General features: G+C 35.0%; 1 protein-coding gene across 1 annotated transcript in view; it reads right to left on the minus strand.

The window, feature by feature from the left end:
* The window catches only part of LOC107282946 (cadherin-10), a 92,049-nt gene that overhangs the window by 12,580 nt on the left and 53,667 nt on the right, over nucleotides 1–25,802 (minus strand). Inside the window, exons 3-6 of the mRNA XM_015810784.1 lie at nucleotides 16,403–16,522; nucleotides 14,042–14,209; nucleotides 6,443–6,630; nucleotides 2,805–3,058 (exon numbers count right to left, since the gene is read on the minus strand). Coding sequence (XP_015666270.1) covers nucleotides 2,805–3,058; nucleotides 6,443–6,630; nucleotides 14,042–14,209; nucleotides 16,403–16,522 — 730 coding nt within the window. The remainder of the gene's footprint in view (nucleotides 1–2,804; nucleotides 3,059–6,442; nucleotides 6,631–14,041; nucleotides 14,210–16,402; nucleotides 16,523–25,802) is intronic.

A 25,802-nucleotide genomic window follows, 5' to 3' on the forward strand; every position in this document is an offset into this window, starting at 1 on the left:
TTTTTGGTGATTCCACATCCAGTTCCTTTGAAGTATCCTGAAGGAAGTGAGGGCCATAAAGCCCCTTTGTTCACCCCCTTCCCTTCATCCATGACAGAATCCAGGGAAGGCAGGGATGGAGTTTTTCATAGTTGCTAACTTGATATGAAATATGATTGGATTCTGACAAGATGTTTGTATCCATAAAGCTTAAGCTGCATCTGGTTGGAACTAGATGTGACAGCAAAGACAAGGTTGTACCCCACCAAAAATCTTACTGATGTTCCCTCATAATTAGTGGCATTCAACAGAAGGTCACAATATTATGGATTTTCCAATGATCCCTTTCATAGACAGTACTGTCAAGGGAATTCAGAGCTGGATGCAATACAGTAAAGCATCCGTGATGCTGGCAGATGGAGCAAAAATTAAAAGTTTGATTCTGTATGACCTGAAAAGGTCCATGTGCCTTTTCTACTGAGAACTTTCTCTTTTATACATTTCTTTAATACATTCCAGTAAAACATAGAGAATGTTCATATCAGCAACAGCATGCAGTCAGCCTTTACAATGCTTAACTGTGAAACACAAGGTAGCAGTGAAGTGTATCATCATAAAAGGTAATTTCTACATGATTTGCTAATGTTGAAAAGATACATGGTGCTAACCTAAATATATATAATCATTGTTCCATAGAGCTTATATTTAATCTCTCCTTTTCATAAGAACAGTTTTGTTGCATCAAGTGCTGTTCTATTCCACTAAAAAGACAGTTTTGGCAGGAAGCATAATAATCACTTATTGTAATTTAATTGGCAAATAGCAACTTTTGCTTCCCTCTGATAAATACAGTAATTTACCTTTATTAGCCCTATTACCTCTGTTGGTTAAAAAAAATATAATAATTAGAAAGATCTAATGAAACCCTATGGCTCTTACTCTGAAATACACCTATTATCACTGCAAATTCCCTAAAATGCATAGGGAGCTTTGCCTTTCAGTATGATCATTATTTCTAGTTCATTCTTTACCAACAGAGTATTTTGCAAAAGTTTAAATCTTACCATAGTTTCTGCTCTGAGACTACACAGAAAAATGCACTGGAACTAATACTAATGTTTTGAGACATTTCATGACAACATAAATGTTTAAATCTCTGGCAATTATGAAGTATGTAGAAATATCTAAACATATTGTTCTTAAACTATGTTGCTCATTTTTATTTAATCTCCTTTTTTTCAATAGAAGACCTATACAAACTACATGGACAGTTATTTTGCCCATCTCCAATAATGGTTGTTTTAATCTTTAGATTATGAAAAGACATCCTCATGGGGAATGGGAACATTTATATTAAAGGCTTCCAAATTAACAAAAGTATTACACTAGCATGGATTTATGAGTAGCTCTTGAGTTAGTATTTTGGTTTAATGACATGTGTTTATGGTCTGATTTAAGCTGCCATTTGAATGACACAAGCTCAGTCTTTTCCAGGTTTGCATGTAATGATTTGTCCAGCATTTTTTTCATTTATTCATGTATTTCCTTAACTGATGCTGAACTACCTTTATTATTCTACAACTATCAAAAATGTCTGGACAGATGTTCACATTATGCAAGCAAAAGAACTCAAGTTTTGGCAGAGCCAATCAGCTTTCAGTATTAAGTTACAGTTGTTGGATTATATGTCAATTAAACTCTGATTTAAAGGAACTCTATTTAAAGACTTTGCATAAACATTTATGCCATACTTCGCCCTCGAAAATAATGGACAAGTCCATTAATTCTAAACCCTCTCTCTGGACAATTGGTAAAATTCACCAATGTGATTATAATTGTGCACTTGACATAAATCAAGTCAATTATGTAGATATGGGCATTCTAGTTTTATGGATACCTTTTCTCCAGAAATGATCAATTAAACTGAAGTTTTACTATATTGTCAAGTAAGATAGTAATAAATAATCTCATCATTTCTTGGGTGATAAGTGTTAGGGAAAAACAAAGAAGAAAACAAACATGCTTTGAAGAAATTCAAGCCATGGAGCTGATGTGAAATTATTATGTGACTATTCATTGAGGATTTTATATTTAAATTTAATAGTAGTGCTGTGATATTTGATATAACAAATGAAATAACTGTCTTTTTTATATTTTAGTACTGGAAAATTATATTTAATTATTGATTATATTTAAATATCAGGTACTACTATATAAAATATAATATTTAGTATGAGATTTCAGACAATGATACTATTTGTCAACAACCTAGGAACTTTCATATTTGATATCGGCCAATTGAGATGCAGATCAATTAAACTTCAGGTAGACAATGGCAAGTTTCACATTAAAATTAAAGGGTATATTTCAAATGTGAATTTCTGGCAATTTTCCTCCATTTAGTAATGCCTGTTTCAGTTCTATTAATGAACCTCTATTAAAAGCAGGCAAGCAGGCTACACTATTCGGCATTAGGTTATGCTCTGTATATCAGCCTTTCTCAAACTGATATTTTGCAGTTATCATGGGAAAAACAGATCTTAGAACTTCAAATGGAACAAAATTATTTCTTTTTCCTCATTATCCATGTTGTTTGGGAATATGGGGAACTGTCAGTATTGTCTGGAGACCACTTACTTGGGTAAGGCTGCAATATGCCTGCACAAGATTATCTCACATAGCTCAAATTAAATAGGTGATCTGATGCTCCATTTTCTCATTGTTTTCTGTACATTTTATCACTCACAACAAAAGTATGAACTTAAATAGTGATACAAAGAATTCATCTTCCTATAAACTGTAATGTTTTAGATTCTGGCATTTACCTTATTGGGCCTGCAGCAGAATCTGGATCTCGTGCCATGACCGTGCCTATGATGGTGCCCACTTCAATATCTTCATGTATTTCAAAAAGATATGAAGATCTGCTAAATATGGGAGGTTCATCCACATCTTCCACAGATATTTTCACAGTAGTTGTATCTTTAAAAGGTCCAAGGTAATAAAAGCGTGGGTCAACGTACAGATTCTCTGCCTCTACTTTCAAAGTATATAGCCTTCGATTCTCATAGTCCAATGGCTGTATTAAAAGTAAATAAATAAATAAATATAGTTATTAACACGACACAGAGGAATCTCAGATATCAAAATGACACATGGTTAAAAAAAAGCATGAAAAGTATATCAAGCGCTGCTTCCATTTCATGAAAGGTCAGTTGTGTGTTGGGTCCTGTAGTTAAAACAGAAACTATTTATTGTAATTTCTTATGTTTTTTTATTATACTCTTTTATCAAGTTATATTATGCAGTTTATGATGTAAACCAGTATTTTTAATAATGGAGCCAATGCAAATTTTCTCATGGTAGGATGGAATAATAAATTTGCAGAAAAGAAGCAGGTGAATTAATTGTACCAAAACTGATTTCATTCTCCAAAGTACAATGAATATGCCTTTAAATAAAGACAAAGTTCAGACTCGCTTTAGGTGACAGGTCCCTTACTTAACAGATTTAATATACAATGAATTTTGTAATAGTTTTTTTTAAATATAAAATACATATGCCCAATTTATCACTTTTTAAAAATCAAAAAATAAAGCTTGGTGTTAGAATTTATATGCTGTATGATAGTCTACACGTGTACATGGACATGCTTGTGTGTTTGCATATACTATATATTACAGAAACAAAATTCTATTTTATGATTTATTTGTGACTTTAAAGGAATGAAAAAGCTATGAGAAAATATAGTGAAAAAATGGACCCAGAATCTCTTTGGTGAATACCTTTGAATTAATTTAAACATAAATAAAATACACAAAAGAGGTAACATTGTGCTTAAATCTCATTTATTCAGAAGCCATATTATATTGGAAATAAATATTCCTTTCCCATATTATCTTAAGACACTCTTCCTTGGCATTTTAATGTAATTTTCCAGGAGATTTTTATTCTGAATTGTAATTAATATATCTGAAATAAATTGAGGGCTTAGAATTGCATAGGGTTATACACACTGCACAGCAATAAGGTGGATTCCAGGCATTGAAGGGAATCCATCAAAAAAGACATCTGATTAGAAAAGTCATCCAATAAAATTCCAGTTGACCTGTCTGAAATATGTCTGTAATTGCTTGGCTTTGAACAAGCAACAGGTACATGTCCTTTAAGAAACCATATGATTTTCCTAAATATTTTGCATTTGATGTTAGAGAAGCCTACTAAGCTAAGATTCCGATGTCTGTAATTAATTTAATGTCCTTCTCTGAAGACTTTATAGAAGATGCAAAGACCAAGTTCTTTTGAACAGCTTTTGATGACTTCTTCATCACTGCAATTTGGTCAATATATCACTGCCAGAGTAAAAACATACTGGCATCAATGTTTTTTGGATAGGGAGTTTCAAGCCACATTTTATTTATTATACCTTTGTAGGGATCAATCTGTGATGGGAATGGATAAATGTTTAGAAAATGTTGGATTCCTTCTTATGATCATTCATGCCATGGCTACCTCATGAATGGACTGCTGCAATGCTTCTGCATGAGGCTGCCCTTGAAGATCATCCACAAGCTACAGCTGGCACAGAATTTCACAGTATTCCCTGATGTTACTTGGGCTGGATTGATTGCCAAGAAGCTTCCAGGTGTCATTCAAATAAAGTCTTTTATGGCAGAGATCCTGTTATCTAAGCAATCACATATTCTGACAACACCCAAACCACACCACACCACATAGCCAACCACCACATAAAACTAACCCTACCATACACAAAAGGGGTGTCAGAAATGACAGTCAGAATTCTCCAACCCCTAGGAATAGCAATAGCCCACAAACCCATAGCCACCAGGAATTATCCAGAACCAAAGACAAGATATAGAAGGTGAAAGAAACAATTTAACCTACAAAATCAACTGTAACCACTGCAACCAATTTATGAGGGACAAACATCACTTCAATTAAAAACCAAGATTCATGAACACCGGTTGGAAGTCAAATGCCACAATCCAAGTCCTTGATTTCTACCCATACTGACACCAAACAGCATCAATTCGAATGGAGCAACACAAAAATCATCAGCCACACTACCACCTGCCATGCTCATGAGTTCATCTAAGCCTGACACTCCACAAACAATTCCATCAACAGACACATTGACCTAAACCAGCCTACAAACTCCTCAGAATCCAAATCAACCACACAGCCAACAACACCGACCCTCAACCAACCCTTGCAAGTCCCCCCTCCCACCAGCAGTTCACCTCTCAATGACCCTGACCTGATGTAACCTCCCCATTACAAGACCCATCACAAGACTCACTGATGACTCACACCTATCCCATCACAAGACCCATCACAGACCCTCACTCGACACACCCACACCTGAAGCTCTTACAAAAAAAAGAACACTGACACTGACATCCCCTAAACTCTGCTGAAGGTGTTACCTAACCTGGTAATGAAACATCCAGAAACCAACCCGCAAGCTCGGAGAATGAACCTTCACCCTCATCCTATACCCAAGCTACAGATATTCACCACTATTGCAAACCACTTATTTCCAACTGTTTTGGCCTACCAGGTAGGTTTGGCTAGAGTGAGAGAGCTCCAGTTCCTTTCATTTGAAAGCTGCATCTTATAGGACTCAGGAAATGTACCTTTTCTTTCATGGCCCCCACCGTCTGGAACAGCATCTACCCACTCTTCTGAGATTCTTGAAAGCCTTTTAAATCTGGCTTTGTTCACAAAGCTGGAATTAACGTGTGATTTATTGGATGAGCCTCTGTTGTATTATATGTTATATTCTTTGCACTATTTGTTGTTTTAATTGTTTTACTGCCTGCTTTTGTGCATTTTAATTGTCTTTGTTTTTTATGGATTCCAAATTAATTTGAACTAATTAAATTAAATTATTGTAACTGAAGGGCATATAATCTCAATGCTGTATATTTCTATATAACAAATATATTAATAGAACTTCTAGTTATTGCTGTTTCAAAAACAAGACCATCTTATTTATTTATTTATTTATTTTTTAAAAAATACTTTTTGCATGTTATTTGTATAGTTGTATAATTCTGATGAAATCATATATTACCAGGAAGATTTCCCAAGCATATAGGGAATAAATTTGTCAACTCCTGTACTTTTTAGAAAATATCCAATTCTAACAAACAAAACATAATTCTTTCTTCCTTCCCAATCAATGATATGACACAAGAATAAATATAAATAACTAGCAACATAAAAAAAGTTTTAGTTGTTGCTTTTTATTCATAATATTGTCAACACATAGTGTTAACAATACTTGCACCAGATTGTCTTATATAAAAAGGAGTGTGAATTAAAACAAAACCAAATTGTGAGTATTTTTCATCGTTTTCTTTGCTTTTTTGTTTTTTTGGCAAGGACTGAATGGTTAGTAGTTCCAAACACACAATGCATCATATTGAAAAATATCCACCTTTCGTACTGTTATAATGCCTTCCTGTGTGTCCTTTTGTGTTACAACGTCAAACATGTCTCTTCCGTCACCATCAATAATTCTGTATTCAAGTTCTGCATTTCTCCCAATGTCAGCATCAGAGGCTTTAATGCTTCCAATGGCAGTGCCAACTGGAGAAGATTCTGGAATGCGTAGATGGACTGAACCTGCAAAGAAGAATAATCAGTAATATGTAAAAGAAATCTGATTAAGACCCTGGTATGATAGCTTTGGGCAAGTAACATATGAATTATTTTTAAATGAATGATGCAGAGGAAGGTTATAGATTTAAATCCAAGAGCATCAGGTTTCTACTTAACTGCAGAGTCAATGCTTTCAAATGGACTCTTCCAAAAGCAAACTTGCACTTTGGTGGCTTGCTAAATATAGTCTGCTAATCCTATTGGGCAGTCTAAGAACTTGTTTTCCCAGCATTTCAAATTGTGTTATGATGAAACATTATTCCACAGATCAATCAATCCTCCCTCCAATCATTGTATTGTTCAACATACTTAAAAAGAAAAGGAAATTTTCAAGAAAGGCCTATGGGACTGGCTGAAAGACTCTTACTTACTCTACCTTACTTCTGCAGTGATCAAAAAACACCACCCTGTCTCTCCCAATCTTTTTATGTCTAGTTTATCAGAAGCTCATGACAGCCTAGTCTGTGCTTTTCCTACGGGCTACTATACCTGGTGACTATTATACATCTATACAGTTGACAAATAAGGCCAATGCACATTCTACTGGCTACATAAGAGTGAGATGAAAAAATGAGAGGCTACTGCAACTTGAAAGAAAACACCCCAAAACCTAATGATTCATAAAAATTGAGTCTTCCAGACAGAGCCAAATCCTTCTTTTGAAAAGTTAAAAACTGGAAACAAGCTTTCTGCCTAATTCCTAATTCCTTTTTGGGTTCAGAAAGCACAGGGAAGTTGCAGTATGATTGGGGAGATGTGTAAGAGCAGAAATAAAAAGTAACAAAGCACAGCATCTTTGGGTACTTTGCAATGATAAGATTAACCCAAATCATCATCCGAGAAATTCTAAAATAGGAATAAACAGAAGTGTATTTTAGGTGAAAGAAACCGGAGAACGTATTTTTCCATACCGTTAGATTATCATCAAGTACCTAACCAGCCACAATACATCACTGCGTGGCAGGTAAAAGAAAAAAAAATATGAAGAAATAAAGTAGGTTTTTACAGTAAGTGCAATGGCAAAGTGCAATTTCTCTAAATGGTATTTTAAGTATAGACCCAAGTGAATACTAATAATAATTTGCAAATAAATAAATAAAATACTAAAGAGAAAGTACAAATAGCAATGCAATCCAATAGATTTAGAGGAGACAGTATATTTGCCAATGGATAATGGTAAAATTCTTAAGGTTCATTATGAGGACTGCTTGGTACAAGCTCGTCAGAGGCTCTGCAGCTGTGCTCATTTTAGGTTCTGACTGTAAAAGGATAAATAAACTTCAGCAATTCTTCCCAAGTTGTGTCTGGGGGGAGGGTCGGTATTGTAATTACAAAATTAAGCAGCACCCCATTCAGTTTTGAGTAACCATAATACAAGCGTGCATAAACTTTCACTTGAATAAGTCTTTCTTAAATAGAGGCAAACAACCTGCCACTACCATTTGCAATAATGTATTCTGGCACTTAAGTTTAATCCTCATAAGTTTCAGCTAAAATAAAAATGAGTCAAAAATTAAAAAAAAAATCAAATCCAAGTACTGCAATCATTTGCAAGTTCCACCAATTTTTGCAGGCGATGATTTGACCTGGATTTTGTGAGTGTCTTTTCCAACATCCCCATAGTTCCTTGAAGTACTTTAGTGCTTGCAGTAAGAAGGTGAGGTGAAGAACGAACTGCATTCCAATCCCTGATATTGAAAATTTGCTTTAAAAAATCACTGCAAGTGATTTGTAGGAATTCAAGGAAATTAATAGCGTCTGCAGAGTCATAAAATATTGCTCTTGGGCATTTCTCTTTCATTACAGCACAATTTGTACTGGACTTGTTTTTGATGAAGTCATGCCTCAATTTGCAGTATTTGATGGTTTCTCTTGTGTGGCATGTGTTGTGCAAAAAAAGCCAAGTTTCTCTGTGTGGGCTTCTGTCTCTCCTGGCACAGGCAAACTGAACAGTAACATCCCCATCTGTATTTCTTGTAGCAATAGCCTCAAGTGAGTGTAAATTTAGTGAAAATGTTTATTTTGAAAAAGGAAAACCATTCTTCCAGTAAGAAGCCAGTTTGATGAAAATCTATCTATTCTGGTAATGTTTAGTTTCCAGGCAAGGCATGAAGAAGAAAGGATTTTGTTATTATTGTTATTTTTTAAAAAATAGTTTGGCTTCTTAAAAAAAATATGTTAAGATACTGAGGCTGGGTCATATCATGAAGAGAAGTACACAGAGAGAAATGTGTGTGAGAGAGAAAGTTTCTAACACCCCTTTCTTTATATTTTATTTTCCTTTTCCTTTTTTGTGCCTCATTAGACCATAAACAAGCAGGGCACCTAGATTTTTGAGGTAAGTTATAAATTACCATTATTATTCTTTATTTGCACTTTGCCTCCAGGAGCTAAAAAGCTCTGAAAGCCTTGAAGAAATATAAAATCACAATCAATCATTTTTATAACTCTAGCAGTTTCTATAGCGCTGCCAAATTGCACAGCTCTTCTCAACTCACTTGAAGTGAATAGGCTTCATTTTGTGACTTTCAAAAGAAATCCAGAATACAGAAGAGGAAACTGCTCCTGCTGGTTTTCAAAAGTATTTGTAATTTGTGAGGGTTGAAGCTGGCAATGCCTGAAAGTTACCAAAGCCAGCTTTCCTCTAGCTTCTATCTTAATCTCTCTCACAAAGTCAACGGAACCACCATAATCCCCTGGTGAAATTCCAAGGAAACTACCCATCCTTGCTTCTACTTTGAGAAAAAAGAATGCAATCACATTTATAAAAGAATTTTAATAAAGACACAGAGTTGTCATTTCCTGTGCCAGTACCAAGTGGCTTATGCACCAATCCATGACTCTCTGCTAAGAAAAAAAAATGTGTTTTATTATTTCCTATCTCATAAGCAATCAGTTGGGATTTCATTTATATTTTTCCTATTGGAAGAATCAGGAACTGTAATAGTCAGGGACAAGATGAGGTGTAATTAAAACCAAGGACTCATTTCAAGCAGATTTGATTTGCCTCCATTTGACACAAGGGAGTATGGAAATCTGGTCAATATCAATTCTACATTCAATTCTGCTGTTTTCAACCAATTTTTCAGCATCTTTTTTTTTAAAAAAATACCATTAAAACAGAGCTATATAATATTAAGATAACCTTTATTATCATTTTTAATATAAGCACACTGGCACACATTAAAAATGAAAAGCTGTTGCCTGCTGTCAAAAGAAAGTATATATCTACCCATACACATACATAACACACATATATACACATACTATACATTCTATATACATCATGACATGAACATTGGTGAAAAAGTGCAAGAGATTAGGCACAGATTTCTTCTAAAATAAATTGACTTGCTCAATGTTCCCTTTCCCTAAATGTTCCCTTTTCAAAATGAATAGATTGAATTTCAGAGAAATATGACTTCATTCTCTAGTATCCATTTTCAAAATGGGTAATTTTAAAATTCAGGTAAATATTATGTAATTATAATTTCCATTTCAGTGGTTTTCCTAATGTCTTCTTAAGGAACATGCAATGCATGAATTGCCATACAGCACTTTGCAGAATGCTCTTGAACTCGTTTGGAATACTGCTGACAACAAACTTAGTTGTTTCTTTCTTTTTTCCTCTCATGAGAAGAAATGGGATTTTGTGGAAAAAAACCCAGAAAGATCATTATAAATATTTTCAGTAGCAGAGGAACTTCTTCAAATCTCAGAGAGGAATTGTGGGTGGAAGAATCATAGATTTATTGAATAAAGCTATGCTTTATTCAGAAAAAATCTTCTTTCTGAAACTTAGTTCCTCTGCTGTCAAAAATAGGCAGAGAATCACAGCTGGCAACCAGTAAGAAACCTTTTTTCATATATAATGCTTCCTGATGCTGCTAATAGGACGTTACATCATTTGAATAGCACTATAAGGTGGAAAGATTATACTCCCACTGGTAAACCTTATGGGCTTCCAATTCCAGTTCAGTTACAGATACCGTAGGTTAAGCTGCTTTTCAGGAAGCTCCCTCCCACTCGTGACAATTCTGGGAATATTTCTGACTCCCTAGGAAAATATTTAATATATTATCCACTCTACTTTGCAGAAGGCGAATGGAGCTATGAAAGCAAAGCATATTACATAGAACCATGCTCTTATGACATGCAGGGGCTATCCGATTACTCTCTGTAAATTAAGCACACACTCTAAAACAACTTTCTCTATTTAGATCTATCTTGATTAGGAATTATATCCAACACTTCTAGAAGGCATCAAATTGCAGAAGGATTATAAAACTAATGTCAAAATGCTGGAGAAGGGAGGAACTGTTCAACCTAAACACTAGAATTAAAAGTCCAGCAGTAAACAAAAATTAAAAAAAAACCTTATAACCATATGCAGGTATTAGAGCATTAACTAAATGTATCTGCAACTAAGGAGACTTAAGCACACAATAGATTTTCCATGAAGTGGTGTTTTTCTGGCACATCTCATGGGGCTGTTGTGGGGATAAAAAGAAAAGAAAGGGGGGAAAGGTATGTAAAAGTTTACATTTTAATTTTTTAGTGCTGAAAATATCTCCAGCAAAAAATACTTGACTTGTTTTTGACTCAGAACACTTGTCACTTATCGATTGTGTTCACAAGGCTTCAGAAAGGTGCCCATAAGTGTGACTAGTTCTTTGTCATTAATACTAGCACAACCCTATTCTGATAATAAACTGTGTAAGGTCTTCCAATTTCAGAAGTCCTCTTGATCCATAATCAAGTCAGCAAATCAGACAAGAGATAAGATACCTTAAATGTACAGTTTCACATTTGACACGAATGTTATTGATTCTCTTTTAAGAAGGAATCGATAAGGCCTTTAGCACTTACATGAATCAACTCCTTTCACAAGCCCATTCATTTACTTTCTTTTAACATGATATAAGCCTCATTAATAAAGAGGCTGTCAAGGGAACTGGGGAGGAAGAATATTTAATTTTAAAAAATGCCTTATAGCAAAAAGAGAGTTTATCTTACCAAGTTCATATATAACTATAAGATAAAAGTAAATATGCCCTCAAATTGAGTTTGATTTGACACAATCATGCAGTTTTCTTTGCAACATTAGGAGTGATTCGGCACTGTCCTCTTCCATGATATTTTTCCATTTTCCAGTCTAGTTTACAGGCCCAATGTCCCTTGGATTAACTAGGCCCAAACCTGCTAAGCTTCTAAACCCAGACTGAAGACCCACAAACAGATATACATTGTAGTAAAGGGAAAGGAGGGAATTCAAACAAATAGAAGAGAAATGTGTGCAGCCCTAACTTCCAGCAGCATCCTGAGATCACAAAATAGAGAACTGACCAGTTTCCTGAGACTATAAAAGTAATTCAACCCCCTTTATTATCAATCAAATGAATTAGTCCAGTGAAAGGCTAGCTGCCATAAGGAAGCTATAAGGAGGGACTAGGCTTTTCCAGCCATATCTACTATGTGCAAACAAAGAGAAGGAATAAAGAGCACTACATTATGCAGATAATCACTACAGAGGAAAAGGATCACCAGAGGATCTGGAATATTACCTCCCAATTCTCATGATTCAAAGTCATAAGCTTCAGTTAAAATAAAAATAAATGAAAAATAAAAATCAAGTCCAAGTATTGCAATAATTTTAGTTTATTGCAACTAAAAATAATTGACAGTATGCTCTATCTACTTGAGATTTTGAAGTGGAGGCTAGATTGTCATCCATCTGGCAGGGGGCATCCATGGGTGGAAGGGGATCAAAAACGTCATAATTGTGACACATTCATGCAGTTGTAGCCTTATTATGTGTGTTGTAAATAAAATGTGATAAAAGATTGATTACTTCCCCCACTCTCCCGAGAGATCTATGGAATACATCTGGGATGCCTGAATTAATAACCTAAATGTGAATTGAACCTGATGGTCCAAATGCCATTTTCCAAGTCTATGGTTTTATTTTTGTTAAAAAAAATGTTGTTAAAAACATGCTCTCCTATTTGTCTCTGATATGTTTTCAAAATGTGATGTAGCAATGCATTGGCAGCTACAAAAAGTCTCCTTTGGTAAAGGAGTGGTTGTTATTTATTTAAAAATAATTTTGAGAAACATTGAGAATGGATCTACAAATACCTTCTTGAATCCTTCCTCCTGCTGTTTGATTTTATAAACTGAATAAGGAGAAAGAAATGGAGTAGACGAAGATTAGCTCTTTCCAAAACTTTTTCAGTATTTTTTTTTTTAAATTGAAATGCGTAACAAGCTCTCTACTACCCTAAAATATATTAACTATGTACATTTGGCCTTGTATTTATGGCTCTGAAGATTTCTTTAAATAGCTTTAGTCTGATGAATGGAAGCTTCCTGTTTCAATCTGTAACTCTGAATTGTATTCATCTTTAAGCAACCCTTGTTTTGCTACAAAAAGCATTCATATTTTGGTTTATGTTGCTTAAATTATTAACTTCCAAACATCAGTAAATAGATATGTGCTCTTGCAACTTTTATTACAGAGTCAAGCTCAGAAGAAATCATTCTTCTATATCCTGCTTTGGTCAGACTGTACCTACTGTAGAACATTCATTTCAGAGTACAGTTTAGGAAAGGAACTGGCAAAACACAGTATGTTCAGAAGAAAACAATTAATTAAACAATTAATATATTAGCAATTAATAGAAGGTATCTATAAAGGGGGAAAAGCACAAGTTTATATGAAACAGTTGGAAACTTTGGATATGTTTAACCTTGACAAGAGAAAAGAGCAAGATGATACAATAGCTGTCTTCAATTATCTGGTTGGTTATCATGTAAAAGATGGGGCAGAATTGTTCCGGAAAAGAGAATAAAGAACAATGGGTTTAATTACAAATTCAGTTGGACATCAGGACAAATTTCCTAACAGTAAGAGTTGATTAACAATAGAGCATACTGCTTGGGATGTGGCAGACCCTTCTTTGTAGGAAGTATAAACTGGATGGCCATCTGGTAGAGATGCTGAAGCAGTAGATTCCTGTATTGTGTAGTTAGTTGAACTAAATAATTTCCAAGATCACTTCCAACCCTTACATACTAATGTTATTTCTTCCATTCCTTTCGTGGAGGGGGGAGGGCAAAAGAATATCATTCTCTGCCATTATGCTAAGAATGATCCATTATTAAGCAATTGTTCTTTGCAACTGTGTTTTCCCTCTTCACAAAGTTGTTCCTGTAACATGTTATTTTACTTTTTAATAATGGTGAATAAATCTGTGGATAAAGCCTTTTTTGTATGTGCTCCATAAAACTAGATTTTTTTAACATTAAACCAGATGGTAGTTGTAATCATTCTGGTATTTTTTGCAGCACAGAAGGACAATTAAAGGAAGCTTACTCTGTGAGAATCGAGGTGGATTGTCATTGACATCAGTCAGGGTGATGTTCACCATGGTGGTTCCTGATAATCCGCCCATCTGGCCTCCCATATCTTTTGCCTGGATAACAACCTGATACTGCTCTCTGTTTTCTCTGTTCATATTTGGCAGAGCTGTTCTAATAATGCCTGAAAAAGAAACAAACAAAAATTTGTCATCACTCTGTATGGAACAATATGTCTATTTATCTAGAAAAGAATTTTAAAATGCCAAGCACAGTTTAATGAATACACTGAACACAGAAATTACAAGTAGGCAATAGTGGCAATTATATATTAAGTAGAAGTTTATACATTAAACAGCAATTCTGAATCTGCAAGTTCAGACAATGAGGGAATATTTTTGAATGATCTGCATATTAAGAACAAAAACAACCACCTCTCTGAAGTAGTAAACTAGTAAAAAAAAGGAAGATATTTTTTGCATAATATACTCCCTCATGTGTTTATTTTAATAAATGCAGGGAACTTTTGAGGAAGAGGGGAAAATATAATTCATCCACTATCTGAAATGCAACTGCCACTTCATTTTGCATAAGGTGCACAACTTCTCTCCTACATATTTTTTTTTTAGTTACTATTATTAATCTTTGGTTTTGACTGCTCTTCTCATTTTTTCATTATAAAGACTTTTTAACAAGTGACAAAGAACACATCTCCTGAATCCATTCTTTTACATCTGGAGTATTGTTTTCAGTCCTTCAGTCTTAGATGAACCCATGGCTTGACAAAATCAGAATTGTCTGCAAGTGTCAAATTCCATATTTCTGGAATGTAATTCAGTATTACTTTTGCATTTTTAACTATAATGCTTTTCCCCATTAGTAGAAAATCACTTTAGAAAATCTTACAATTCCAAAGAGGCTGCTAAGTCATTCATATAAAATCTGAACACTGTTGGAGCCGAAACATACCTTTTCTCCCTCCATGTTGAGTGAGGGGATTGAATTAGTTAAGCACTATTGGGACTATATCAAATCTGCAAAAAGGACTTAAGAGTATAATTGCATTATGAGAAAAAACTGCCTTCTGACAATTCAGGATTTCCTTATCTTTCCCCATAAAATACCCTACAAATAGAGTCTCAAACTGCTTTTAAGTCACAAAAAGATTATGTTTTAGTTCTCAGGAGTATTTCTCTCTGAAATGGTATAAGATCAGACAGTGATCCAATATAGAATAACTTGCTCTGAACTCAGCCTCCTGAGTTCCCAAGATTTTAGAGTCTGTTGGCCACATTCCTAACTTATTTAAGAGACGCATAGCTTAAAATTTGCATACCACTGATAACAAACCAATGGGGCAATAGTTGGAAAGGTGTTTTGAAAATCTTCTTAAATGAAGGTTTAAGGTACAAAAGAGTTTAAACTATTTTTCAAACTTAGTTCCACTGATTTTCTGAAATTGGATACTCACATTACTTATTCCATGCATCATATATATCACCATTATTAACTTTCAACATTTTTTAAAGTTTTCTATAGAATTGAATTGTGAGTTTTCATTCAGATACAGCATCTTTTAAACATCTATTATGCTGCTTTGCCCCTGGACCTATTGAAATTAAACTATATCATTTTAACAATATATAAATTGTATATAGTACCAGGCACAGGATTCAGATAAATTACAGAATGTTGGGTGCTTGATGCTCTCTGAGCGTGATTGTTTTCTTGCAGACGTTTCATTACCCAAACTAGGTAACATCATTAATGCTAGTAAGGAGTGCGGTTTGCTGTCAGTTTATATTTCAGTGGCTTGCCCTGTCAGTGTTGGTGGGGATGAATCTACCCAGCAAGCTAACAGTAAACAGCCCAATCAAAGAACCTCTATGACCATCCCCACTGAAGGGCAAACTGCTAGAATATAAACTGAGAGCAAACTCTACTCCTTACTAATATTGATGATGTTACCTAGCTTGGGTAATGAAATGTCTGCAAGAAAACAACTAAGCTCAGAAGGCACCAATCCTGAGCTACAACCAACCCATTTCAACCCTGAGCTATAAATATTCTCCTTTATGTAACTTCCCAGAATCTTTGAAATAGCTATTACTAATCATTTTTATGGTATGAAACCTTTGTTTAACCCTTTTCACCTAGCTTCAGATTAGGAAACAATTTCTTAGGTAAATCCATATCAAAATTTAATTGCTACCCAATTAGTACCCAGATCTGAATTAAGTTATAGTAAGTGTAACATTTTCTCTTATACTTTAAGAGAATTTAAGCTCTTTTGAATATGACATGCAGCTGAAAAATAATGTGAGTACCATTTACTGACAAGGCAGAAATCCTTAATTAAGAACAATAACTACAACACCTGTTTCTGGCTCCACAGAGAAATATGGCTGGCCCTGGAGTATGCTGTAGATAATTCTGGCACTATTTCCATACGAAGGGTCATCAGCATCAATGGCTGTGACTTGAACAACAGAAGTACCTAGAAAATTGAAACGGAAATTAATTAGGTATTATGTCAAAACCAATGCCCTTCTCTTCTCTTTTTTTTTTTTTACCGTTGCTCTATTCATGAAAACATTTATCAGCGTTATATTTTGACCAGAGAGCTGAGGGGCCTACAGATAATTATATTATCTTCGCTGCAATAAGAATGTAAACACCTCAGCGTCAGATATTCGTGAGATTCATTCTGCTTACTAAAAGCTGTTCTTTTTTTCCCCCTTTTATTCTCTTTCATCATAGTAGTGGCTTTCCCAAATCATATTCTGGAATATTCAGAATTATATACATTTCACTGAAAGTCTGTCTGTCTGACCCTTTCTCTCCCTCCCTTCTCTCTCTTTCTCGTTTTTCCTCCAGTCAGTCCTTTGAGTGAGAGGTGAAAAAAACAAATTTTTCAGACAATTTTCAGAATGTTGATAGCTGAGGCATCATTTTCAGTGATAGGCTATATTTCCTATAATTTCTCAAAAAACTAAAAAAACCCCCATTATTTCAGCATATCATTTCTGTGTTGCTTCCAACATTTAGGTCTCAAAACCCTGACAATATCTTTAGAAGGCTAACACCATACTGTATGTGTTCCTTTTTGACACATTATCAACTGGCAGGGTGGGAATGTTTCAGGGAAAAAGTAAATGCTAGTGCTTTTCTGGCAGTTCTGTGACTTCAAAAATATTTAATTGACAAGGAACTTTGGCTGCATTTCACCAGCAATATGAATGTTGCTTCTTGAGGCAAGGATGTTTTCCTCATATATTATGTAAAATAATATATGTATTGTTGGTTCTTGATGGATACTTGAGTGATAAAAGCACCAACACATACTTATCTAAAGCCTTTTTTTTTAAAAGAAAGGCCAGGGAATTTAACGCATATGAAGTATTTATTTTCCTTGAAGAGATGTTGGCAGCTCCTGCCTCTGAACTTGTTATGTACTTTTGAAATGGTTTCTATTCTAGCATTTTCTGTAATTACAAAATAACAGTCATGAGAACAGAGGGTATATCATTTCAAAGATGGCTGGGAGATAATATCAACCTGTCCTAAATCACTAGTGAGGAAAAGGCCTTAAAAGCTTGCAAGCGTTTAATTTTATGTTCCATCTTACCTACTGAATGGCTGCCCACCTCTGTTTTAAAAGAGAAGGAATAGAATGGTGGAGAAAACTTCTTCAGAAATGCTGTTATTCAGAAGATACAACTACACACCTGCAAACATTATTCAAAGAGGTATTTCACACAAGCAATGCAGTGGTAGCTAATCTGAAGGTGTTTGAGGTTAGGAAATATTTCTCCTGGATTATCTTGTGAGTAAGTCAAATTAGTGTAGAAGAAACTTGCTAGCAATCCTGGAAGGAAATTAAGCAAAAATGAGGGAACCCTTGTACCTCTTTTCTTTCCTACGTTGGCATGCATCTTTTTGAAAGACAAAAGCCAGCCAGAGCTAGTAGCCATCATTAAATCTTATGCCAATCTTGCCTATTCATTTCTTAAACTCTGGCAATTTAATGACAATGGGGAAAAAAAAACTCCTGGAAAATCTTCACCGCCACCCATACATTTGATAAAGGCACACCAGAAAGGCACAATTTAATCCATCAGAGATAAATGCCTGATAATTAAAGCAGGAAATTGGTTTCAACCGTTTAATAAAATTGTAAGGAATAATTTGGTCAGTTTTAAAGGCACAGTGAATTCTCCCCTGTAGCTTTCTTCCCTTCCATTTCCCCATGCTAATCACTTGGAAGACTAATCCATGCTGATCAATTTGAATACATTAAGAGCCTTCCTTTCTATTTCATCTCTATCTTTAGCCATTTTAGAAACTGCACAGCCTTCAAAGACTTCTGAGTTAAATTTAAGTGAAACTCCTGACTCAGCCTTCCAGCAGTACCTTGCTTGTTATATTTTTGCATATTATACTTACTTTTCTAGAGAATTATTTCATTTTTGCCTGCCAGCCATGCTTTTATCCGTCAGTGGTATGCTCATGTGCACTGCATTGTAAAGCTCTCAGCCCCTATGCAAAGCTTTCTAGAATTTCAGGAATTTCCAAAGTGCGTAGTACTATTTTCCATTGCTTTTTTTTTTTTTCCAGCTAAGGAGCTTTATCTAAACTCATCAAGGAACCAACTTTTAAGAAACTATGATTCTTGGTTTTGATAATTAGGATATTCTGTATAATACTGTATATAATATTATGTTCCACTGCTTAACTGTTGTCACTGTTAGGAAGAACAATTAACCAGTGGAACAGCTTGCCTTCAAAAGTTGTAGATGCTTCATCATTTAAGAAAACACTGGACAGCCATCTGTCTGAAATGGTATAGGGTCTCTTGCTTGAGCAAGGGGTTGGACTAGAAGACCTCGAGGGTCCGTTCCAGCTCTGTTCTGATTGAAGTAATATTGCTCTAAGAAAAGCAAGATTCAATAGGTTTCCCTTTCCTTCTTTCTTGAAATTTAGAAAATCCTTGGTGAGATTTATTTATCTTATCTCTCTTCAAACTTTTGTGGCCCTTGAATGTTAGAAAAATTCTTCCACTGTTCTAGGTACTTAGAGCTAAGCCCCACTAAGGGCTAAAGTACACAATTTGTTTTCCTTACTTGAGTCATCTGAAATGGGACATGTGGTACTCAGATGTGATCTTTTACTATGTGGCATTGTTAAATAAGTGCTTTGATTCCCACCAAAATGCATTAAAAATTTTATGTAATGGAAATTACTTTTTTGGGAGTGGCAAGGAATATTATAGTAGAGAGGGACATGATTTAGTGAGTTAGTGTGACCAGTGTGAAAATGTCAGGTTCCAAAAACCAAGAAACATACACAAAGTTACTTCTAAGCAGTTTCCTTTATTGTTCCTCACCTATAAATAGATAGAATCTTACCCAACTAAAGGAAACTATTCACATCATTAAAGATCTACTCTGAGAACTTCTAGAGAGGATCTGAGTTTCCTTCTTCTTCCCAATCAAACCTCTCTGAACTTTGCTGCCTTATTCCTCTGAAATCCACTTCCTCCTGGGAATCCAGACCACATTACACCACAGTAATAGTTGCTATATTATAAGCTAGGACCAAGAAAATCCATATTTGACTCTACTCTTGGACGTAAAAGCTTAATGAATGATGTTAAGTCACACTGTCTCTTATGACAAACTACCTGTAAGGTTAATAATGGCTGTAAGGAAAGAGTATTGTTTATTCTGCCTTAAGTTCTGGAAAAAAGATATACATTTAACAAATGAATAAAATGTTAATAAAATATTATTAAAAGTCAGATACCTCTGCAAGCATTGTCTTGTAACTAGAAAGAAGATTGTCTTTGGAGATTCTCAGCCATACAGGTCATAACTGACTCAAAGGTGGTTTTTCAAAAAGCAACTGGACTTTGTTTTTTCCTTCAGTTCTGAAGAAACTTCTCAGATGAGAAGCGAAATGTCTTCCTCAAGGAAAAAAAAAACCCAAAACTGAAGAAGCTTCTTGGGTGAGAAATAAAATGTCTTCCTCAAGAAAAAAACAAAGTCCACTTGTCTTTTGAAAAAGTACCTTTGAGACGACAGAAGCCTACCTGCCTGCCTGCCGCATGTCCTATATTTCTCAGGTTGATGACTTTATCTTAGCACTCAAAATACAAGTGAACTACTTTATGATTATGTATAGTACTGCCATTCTGGGATGCTCTCTCAATTTCATTCTTCCCATACCAAAACATTTTTGCTGCTTTACCCTCCATGCAATACTATCTATAACACACACACACACACACACACACACACACACACACACACACACAGTATGATGAAGAAACAATAGTAACAGTATTATGCAATAAGACCACTAGGACAAATGATGGTAAGATGAAGGACGCCTTGTTAAGAAGTGTAACGGATCTAGAAGTGAAAAAAGATGGCACATCATACTAATGATGGAGTCAATGAGAAAGCCTAGGAGAAAATGGAAGCTGCTAAAAAAATACCATGCTTTACTTCTGAAAGCAAAGACAAAGGGAACGCTGGCTCCAAATGTTAGCAGGATACCTTCTGCAGACTGCCTTTGGACCCAGAGAGAGATCATGCCTGTGTGAATTTTGCCCTGATATTTCTGAGACAGGAGGTAGAAAAGATTAAAAGCTCAAAGCTCAACAAGGAAGGATGTCAGTAATCAGCAATGCTGAAAAAAAAATCATGACTTGAGTAATTCAAAGGATGAGCTATTAAATCCTGAAAATCCAAGGTTGTAAAAGTTTGGTAGAGAAAGCCATAGAACAAGTAGGCCAGGACGCAGAAATGGAATGAATATTGTGAAGTGGCAACCTTGGACAAAATAGCAGCTGCAGATCAAGAAAAAATGCCTTAATCTTATTAAAATGGCAAAAACAAATAAACTTAACTCACAGACTCAGAAAGAGATATGTGTAAATGTGCATATGCATACACAAATAGTCAAAATTGTTGCTGCAAGAGGGAAAAAAATGTTATTGAGGAGGGGGCTTTGAAAACTAAAGCTTAAACCAGAGCCTCTAGATCTTTTAATCTGCCAACGACTTCTGGGATAATCACTGATTGTTTCGTACACAGCGGATTTATATTTAGGACATATATACTACTTATGGAGTAATGAGGGAGTGAGGGAAAGTTAAACAGCTGGTGCTATAGGATCTTATAAACTGAAGTTCTTGTGAAATCCCTTAGAATATACATAAACAAAAAACAAGATATAAAATGTGTATCTTCTTTTCTTATATAAAAGCAAAATGAATCTTTTTTAACACTATCCAGAGATAGCATTAGGATGTCATGTCATTGACACATTTTCACATTCATTTGTGTTACCAGTCACAGTGAGTCTGAGTGAATGAACAAGCAATTCCTGGCTGCTTGAAACAGTGCTCCATGTGGCTAGATATTTGTGAGAAGGGTCTTCTCTTATCAAGCAGATCCACTGACATAATTAATTGCTTGTCCTTTTCTAGATTTTCCTGCTTGTGAGCAGCAACCTCTCCTTAAACCCAAGGTGAATTCAACTATGTAAGGAAGGAATACCATTTCCCAGAACAGGGTTCCATTCTACAGATGATTCTTCATGTTTTTGTGCTCTTCTATGTTTAAAGTTAGTCTGTCTATCCAGTGGTGGGATTCAAATATGTGAACAACCGGTTCTCTGTGTGGATGCCGCTTCTGGAAGTCCATTTTGGGCCTGGGCAGCAAAAAAATAGATACCGGTTCTGCCTAAGTGGTGCGAACCGGCGGAATCCCACCACTGCATCTATCCATCTATCCATCCATCTGTTCATTCAATAACATTTTTCGTTATAATCTTAAATTTCATGTATAGTACTTCTCAGCTTTATAATTATAGTGGGAACAGCTTACTTCTCAGGGTCCCCCCCCCCGTTCATATATTCTTTTTTTTTGCCTAAAAATAACATTCCCCCCCCTTCTTTTAAAATCATTCTGGAGAGTGGTAAAGGATGAGAGAAATATATGCATTTTTGAGGAGAGCCTGAACATGTTTGCCTCTAACAGCATTAGGTAATGATTGCCAATTCTTTATATGCAATCTAATAAAATGGGGACAATTGTGAGAAAATAATACATCTTTTCTTTAATTGGTATGGAAGAGAAAAAGGAAACACACGGACAGACATCTCCCCTCATCTTTTCTAATAAACAAGGCAGGAAGTAGCCAGACCTCTATTATTAATGATGTTCCACTTCAAACTGAAATGTGGACAAAGAATAAAGTACAGGTTGATTAATAGCAAGATTTGAGAATTTATCATCAAAGCTGAGATTAAAGAATTAGAGGAACTTGGAAGGGAGCTTGCACTTCAAAGATATCAAAAGATATTTAAAAACATGGCGTAAGTGATGGATTTAGGTGTGGAAATAAGCAGTTTCAAGTTACTAATCTACAATAAAGCCCTGTGAATATCTTTGGCAAATTCTTTTCTTTCTCTTGCTGTAACAAGTTACAACATGAGTATGTCTAGCTGAAAGAATTATGTGAAAGTTTACAAACTGAAAGAGGCTGAAGATAGTTTATACAGAAATAATAATGAAAGTAGGAATAATGCACACAGAGACACAACATCTCATAAATACAGAATGTCTGAATCCCTCTACAATCTTAATTCAAAGTCTGATTACAAGGTAACTTTGATCTATTGAACTACAGAATATTTCCCCCTAAGACTTTAGTCCCAATGTATATTTTTTTCTGATTTAACCAACATGAATAAAACTGTACAGCTTGAATTTCATACTACAGGTAACCCTTGATTTATAACAGTTCATTTAGTGACCATTTGAAGTTACAACAGAATTGAAAAAGTGACTTATGACTATTTTTCACACTTATGACTATTGCAGCATTCCCACGTGATCAAAATTCGGATGCTTGGCAGCTGACTCATACTTATGAGTGTTCCAATATCTCAGGGGCTGCCATAAAGAAGAGGGAGTCAAGCTATTTTCCAAAGCGCCTGAAGGCAGGACAAGAAGCAACGGGTGGAAACTAATCAAGGAGAGAAGCAACCTAGAACTGAGGAGAAACTTCCTGACAGAACAATTAACCAGTGGAACAACCTGCCTCCAGAAGCGGTGAATGCTCCAACACTGGAAGTTTTTAAGAAGAGACTGGACAGCCATTTGTCCGAAATGGTATAGGGTTTCCTGCCTGAGCAGGGGGTTGGACTAGATGACCTCTAAAGTCCCTTCCAACTTTACTATGATGATGGTGATGATGATGATGATGATGATGATGATGATGACAGTTGCAGTGTCCCCGAGTCATGCAATCCCCTTTCGCGACCTTCTGACAAGTAAAGTCAATGGAGAAGCCAGACTCACTTAATAACCACGTTACTAACTTAACAACTGTGGTGATTCACTTCAGAATTGTGGCAAAATAGGTTATAAAATGGGGCAAAATTCACTTAACAAAACTCACTTAGCAACAGAAATTTTGGGCTCAATTGTGGTCATAAGTCGAGGCCCATCTATACATAGCTTGTTTTATTTTAGGCAAACCTTCACTAGCGAGTAGCTTATTATTTTATAGTTAGTATATAATTAATTACATTTCCAAATAGAGAAAGAACGATGGGTTACTTTCTGCCATAAATAACAATTTTATTTCACAGCAGCGTCTTATATACGTCTGCTTCAAAATAAACCTCGATGACTTGAAATGCATTTCTAAAGACTGCATTCTAGTTTAAAAACATTCTTGTTTTGCAATATTTTTTTTTAGTTTACATATGTTGTCCTGCCAGTCATATGACCATTCTGGTTAAAATATTCCAGTCCTTATTTAACAGATTAGACTTTGGATACCCTCCAACTTTATAACTAAGCACAAAATATCAATTATTGTTACAAGCATCTCCTCCGGAGCCAAAGTGGAGTGGAGACACAGTCACTGCATAAGAAAGGTTGGAATAACTACATTATTTCTGACAGAGGATGAGGTTATTAGTTGCATATTGCATCATGCATGAAGGCAGTATCCTCAGAGGCTCCTTCCCTATCCTTTGCTAGCTTTCCTGATTCATTTTTACCTTCTGCCTAAGTGATGAGGCATAGATATAAAGCAGTGTTTTATTATTTGATTTAATCTGAATAATATGTGTGTGTGTGTGTGAGAGAGATTCATTCTATAATCACAGGTATTTTCACATCAATTTCTTAGTCTGGAATTGCTCTTCTTTGGTAATTTTCTTTTTGGGGGAAAAACAATTACAACCCCTCTCCTTGATTCTGTCATTTTTCAGTTCTGAAATACGCGGCATATCACAGGCACACACATTTATAGCATTGTGTGTGTGACAGAGCTTACAATATTGCTGTTTTGAAACTAAACAGAGCTTATAAGGCTTTTCAGTAGGTTTTATTCTCTTACTGGCTACTGCCTGCTTAATTAGTTTCTGTTCAATAGTAATATAGTAACAGTAATTAAATCTTAATTAAAGCAAAATCTCCTTCAGGTTGAGCTTGACTTTTAGTGACTTAATACAATTTTCTTGGCAAGAATATAAAAGTGATATGCCACAGCCTTTATAGGGGATATTTTGTGACTTCTCAGTATATCCCACAGTTTGGGAAATCTCCCATCCAAGTACTAACCAGATATGAACCTTCTTAGCTTCTGATCCCAGACAAGGTCACCCAAGGGCTGGCAAATCTTAATTGCTCAATACTAAATTACTTTCAGAATAGGGTTAAAGTTTAATTAATTACTCATTATCATTTTTAATAAAAGGATTTCAATGAGAGTAACTGCTAATTAATGGACTTTCTTGAGGATGAGAGGATAATTGAAGAAGTTGAAGAGAAGTAATGAAATGATGTTAGGGTTGATGGTGTTCCTTCTAATTAAAGTTGGAAAGTAGGACTAAATTCTGAGTAAATGTAAAATTATCTTGGGTAAACAATGCAAAACATTTCAGATTTGAAATATCGTAAGCTCAAATGGGCCTGTTTTTAGCATGAAACATTTGTTCTGAAGTAGATGTGGAGTCATTTTAAGGCCAGAACAACCTAATAAGGCTGGATAATAATAATAATAATAATAATAATAATAATAATAATAATAATAATAATAATAATAATAATAATAATAGTGAACCACTGATTTAAGGTTGACAGGATCACTGGAGCTCAAAATCTTTTATATATATATATATATATATATATATATATATATATATATATATATATATATATATATATATATATATATATATATATATATATATATATATATATATATATATATATATATATATATATATATATATATATATATATATATATATATATATATATATATATATATATATTGCTAATCTTGGCAATCAGAAAGATTGCTGCCGGATTACAGATAATAATAATATTTAAGAATCATGTGGAGCCAAAATTTTAATCTGGCTTTCTTCTGGTGTAGAAAATCAATCACAGATGCCAGTTATTTGGTTGGTGTTGGCTTTCATACCTACTGAGTTCTTCCTAAGAACCTAGGACAGGGGTGTCAATCTGCCAGCCTATGGGCCGGTTGCATCATGTGGAGGCCGCGCCCACCCCAGCTCCTGCAATGCGAAAAAAGTCACGACACGTCGCAACACATCACATGATGCGAGTTTGACACCCGTGACCTAGGATGTTGTATGTATTAGCATTGCATATGTAATTGCCACATCAATTATCCATGCTTTCCTCTTTTCAACCACACCGCAAATCTGGTGTATTATGACC

Source organism: Protobothrops mucrosquamatus, unplaced genomic scaffold (assembly GCF_001527695.2).
Source record: "Protobothrops mucrosquamatus isolate PMUCROS unplaced genomic scaffold, P.Mucros_1.0 scaffold20, whole genome shotgun sequence".
Taxonomy (NCBI): Eukaryota; Metazoa; Chordata; class Lepidosauria; order Squamata; family Viperidae; genus Protobothrops; species Protobothrops mucrosquamatus.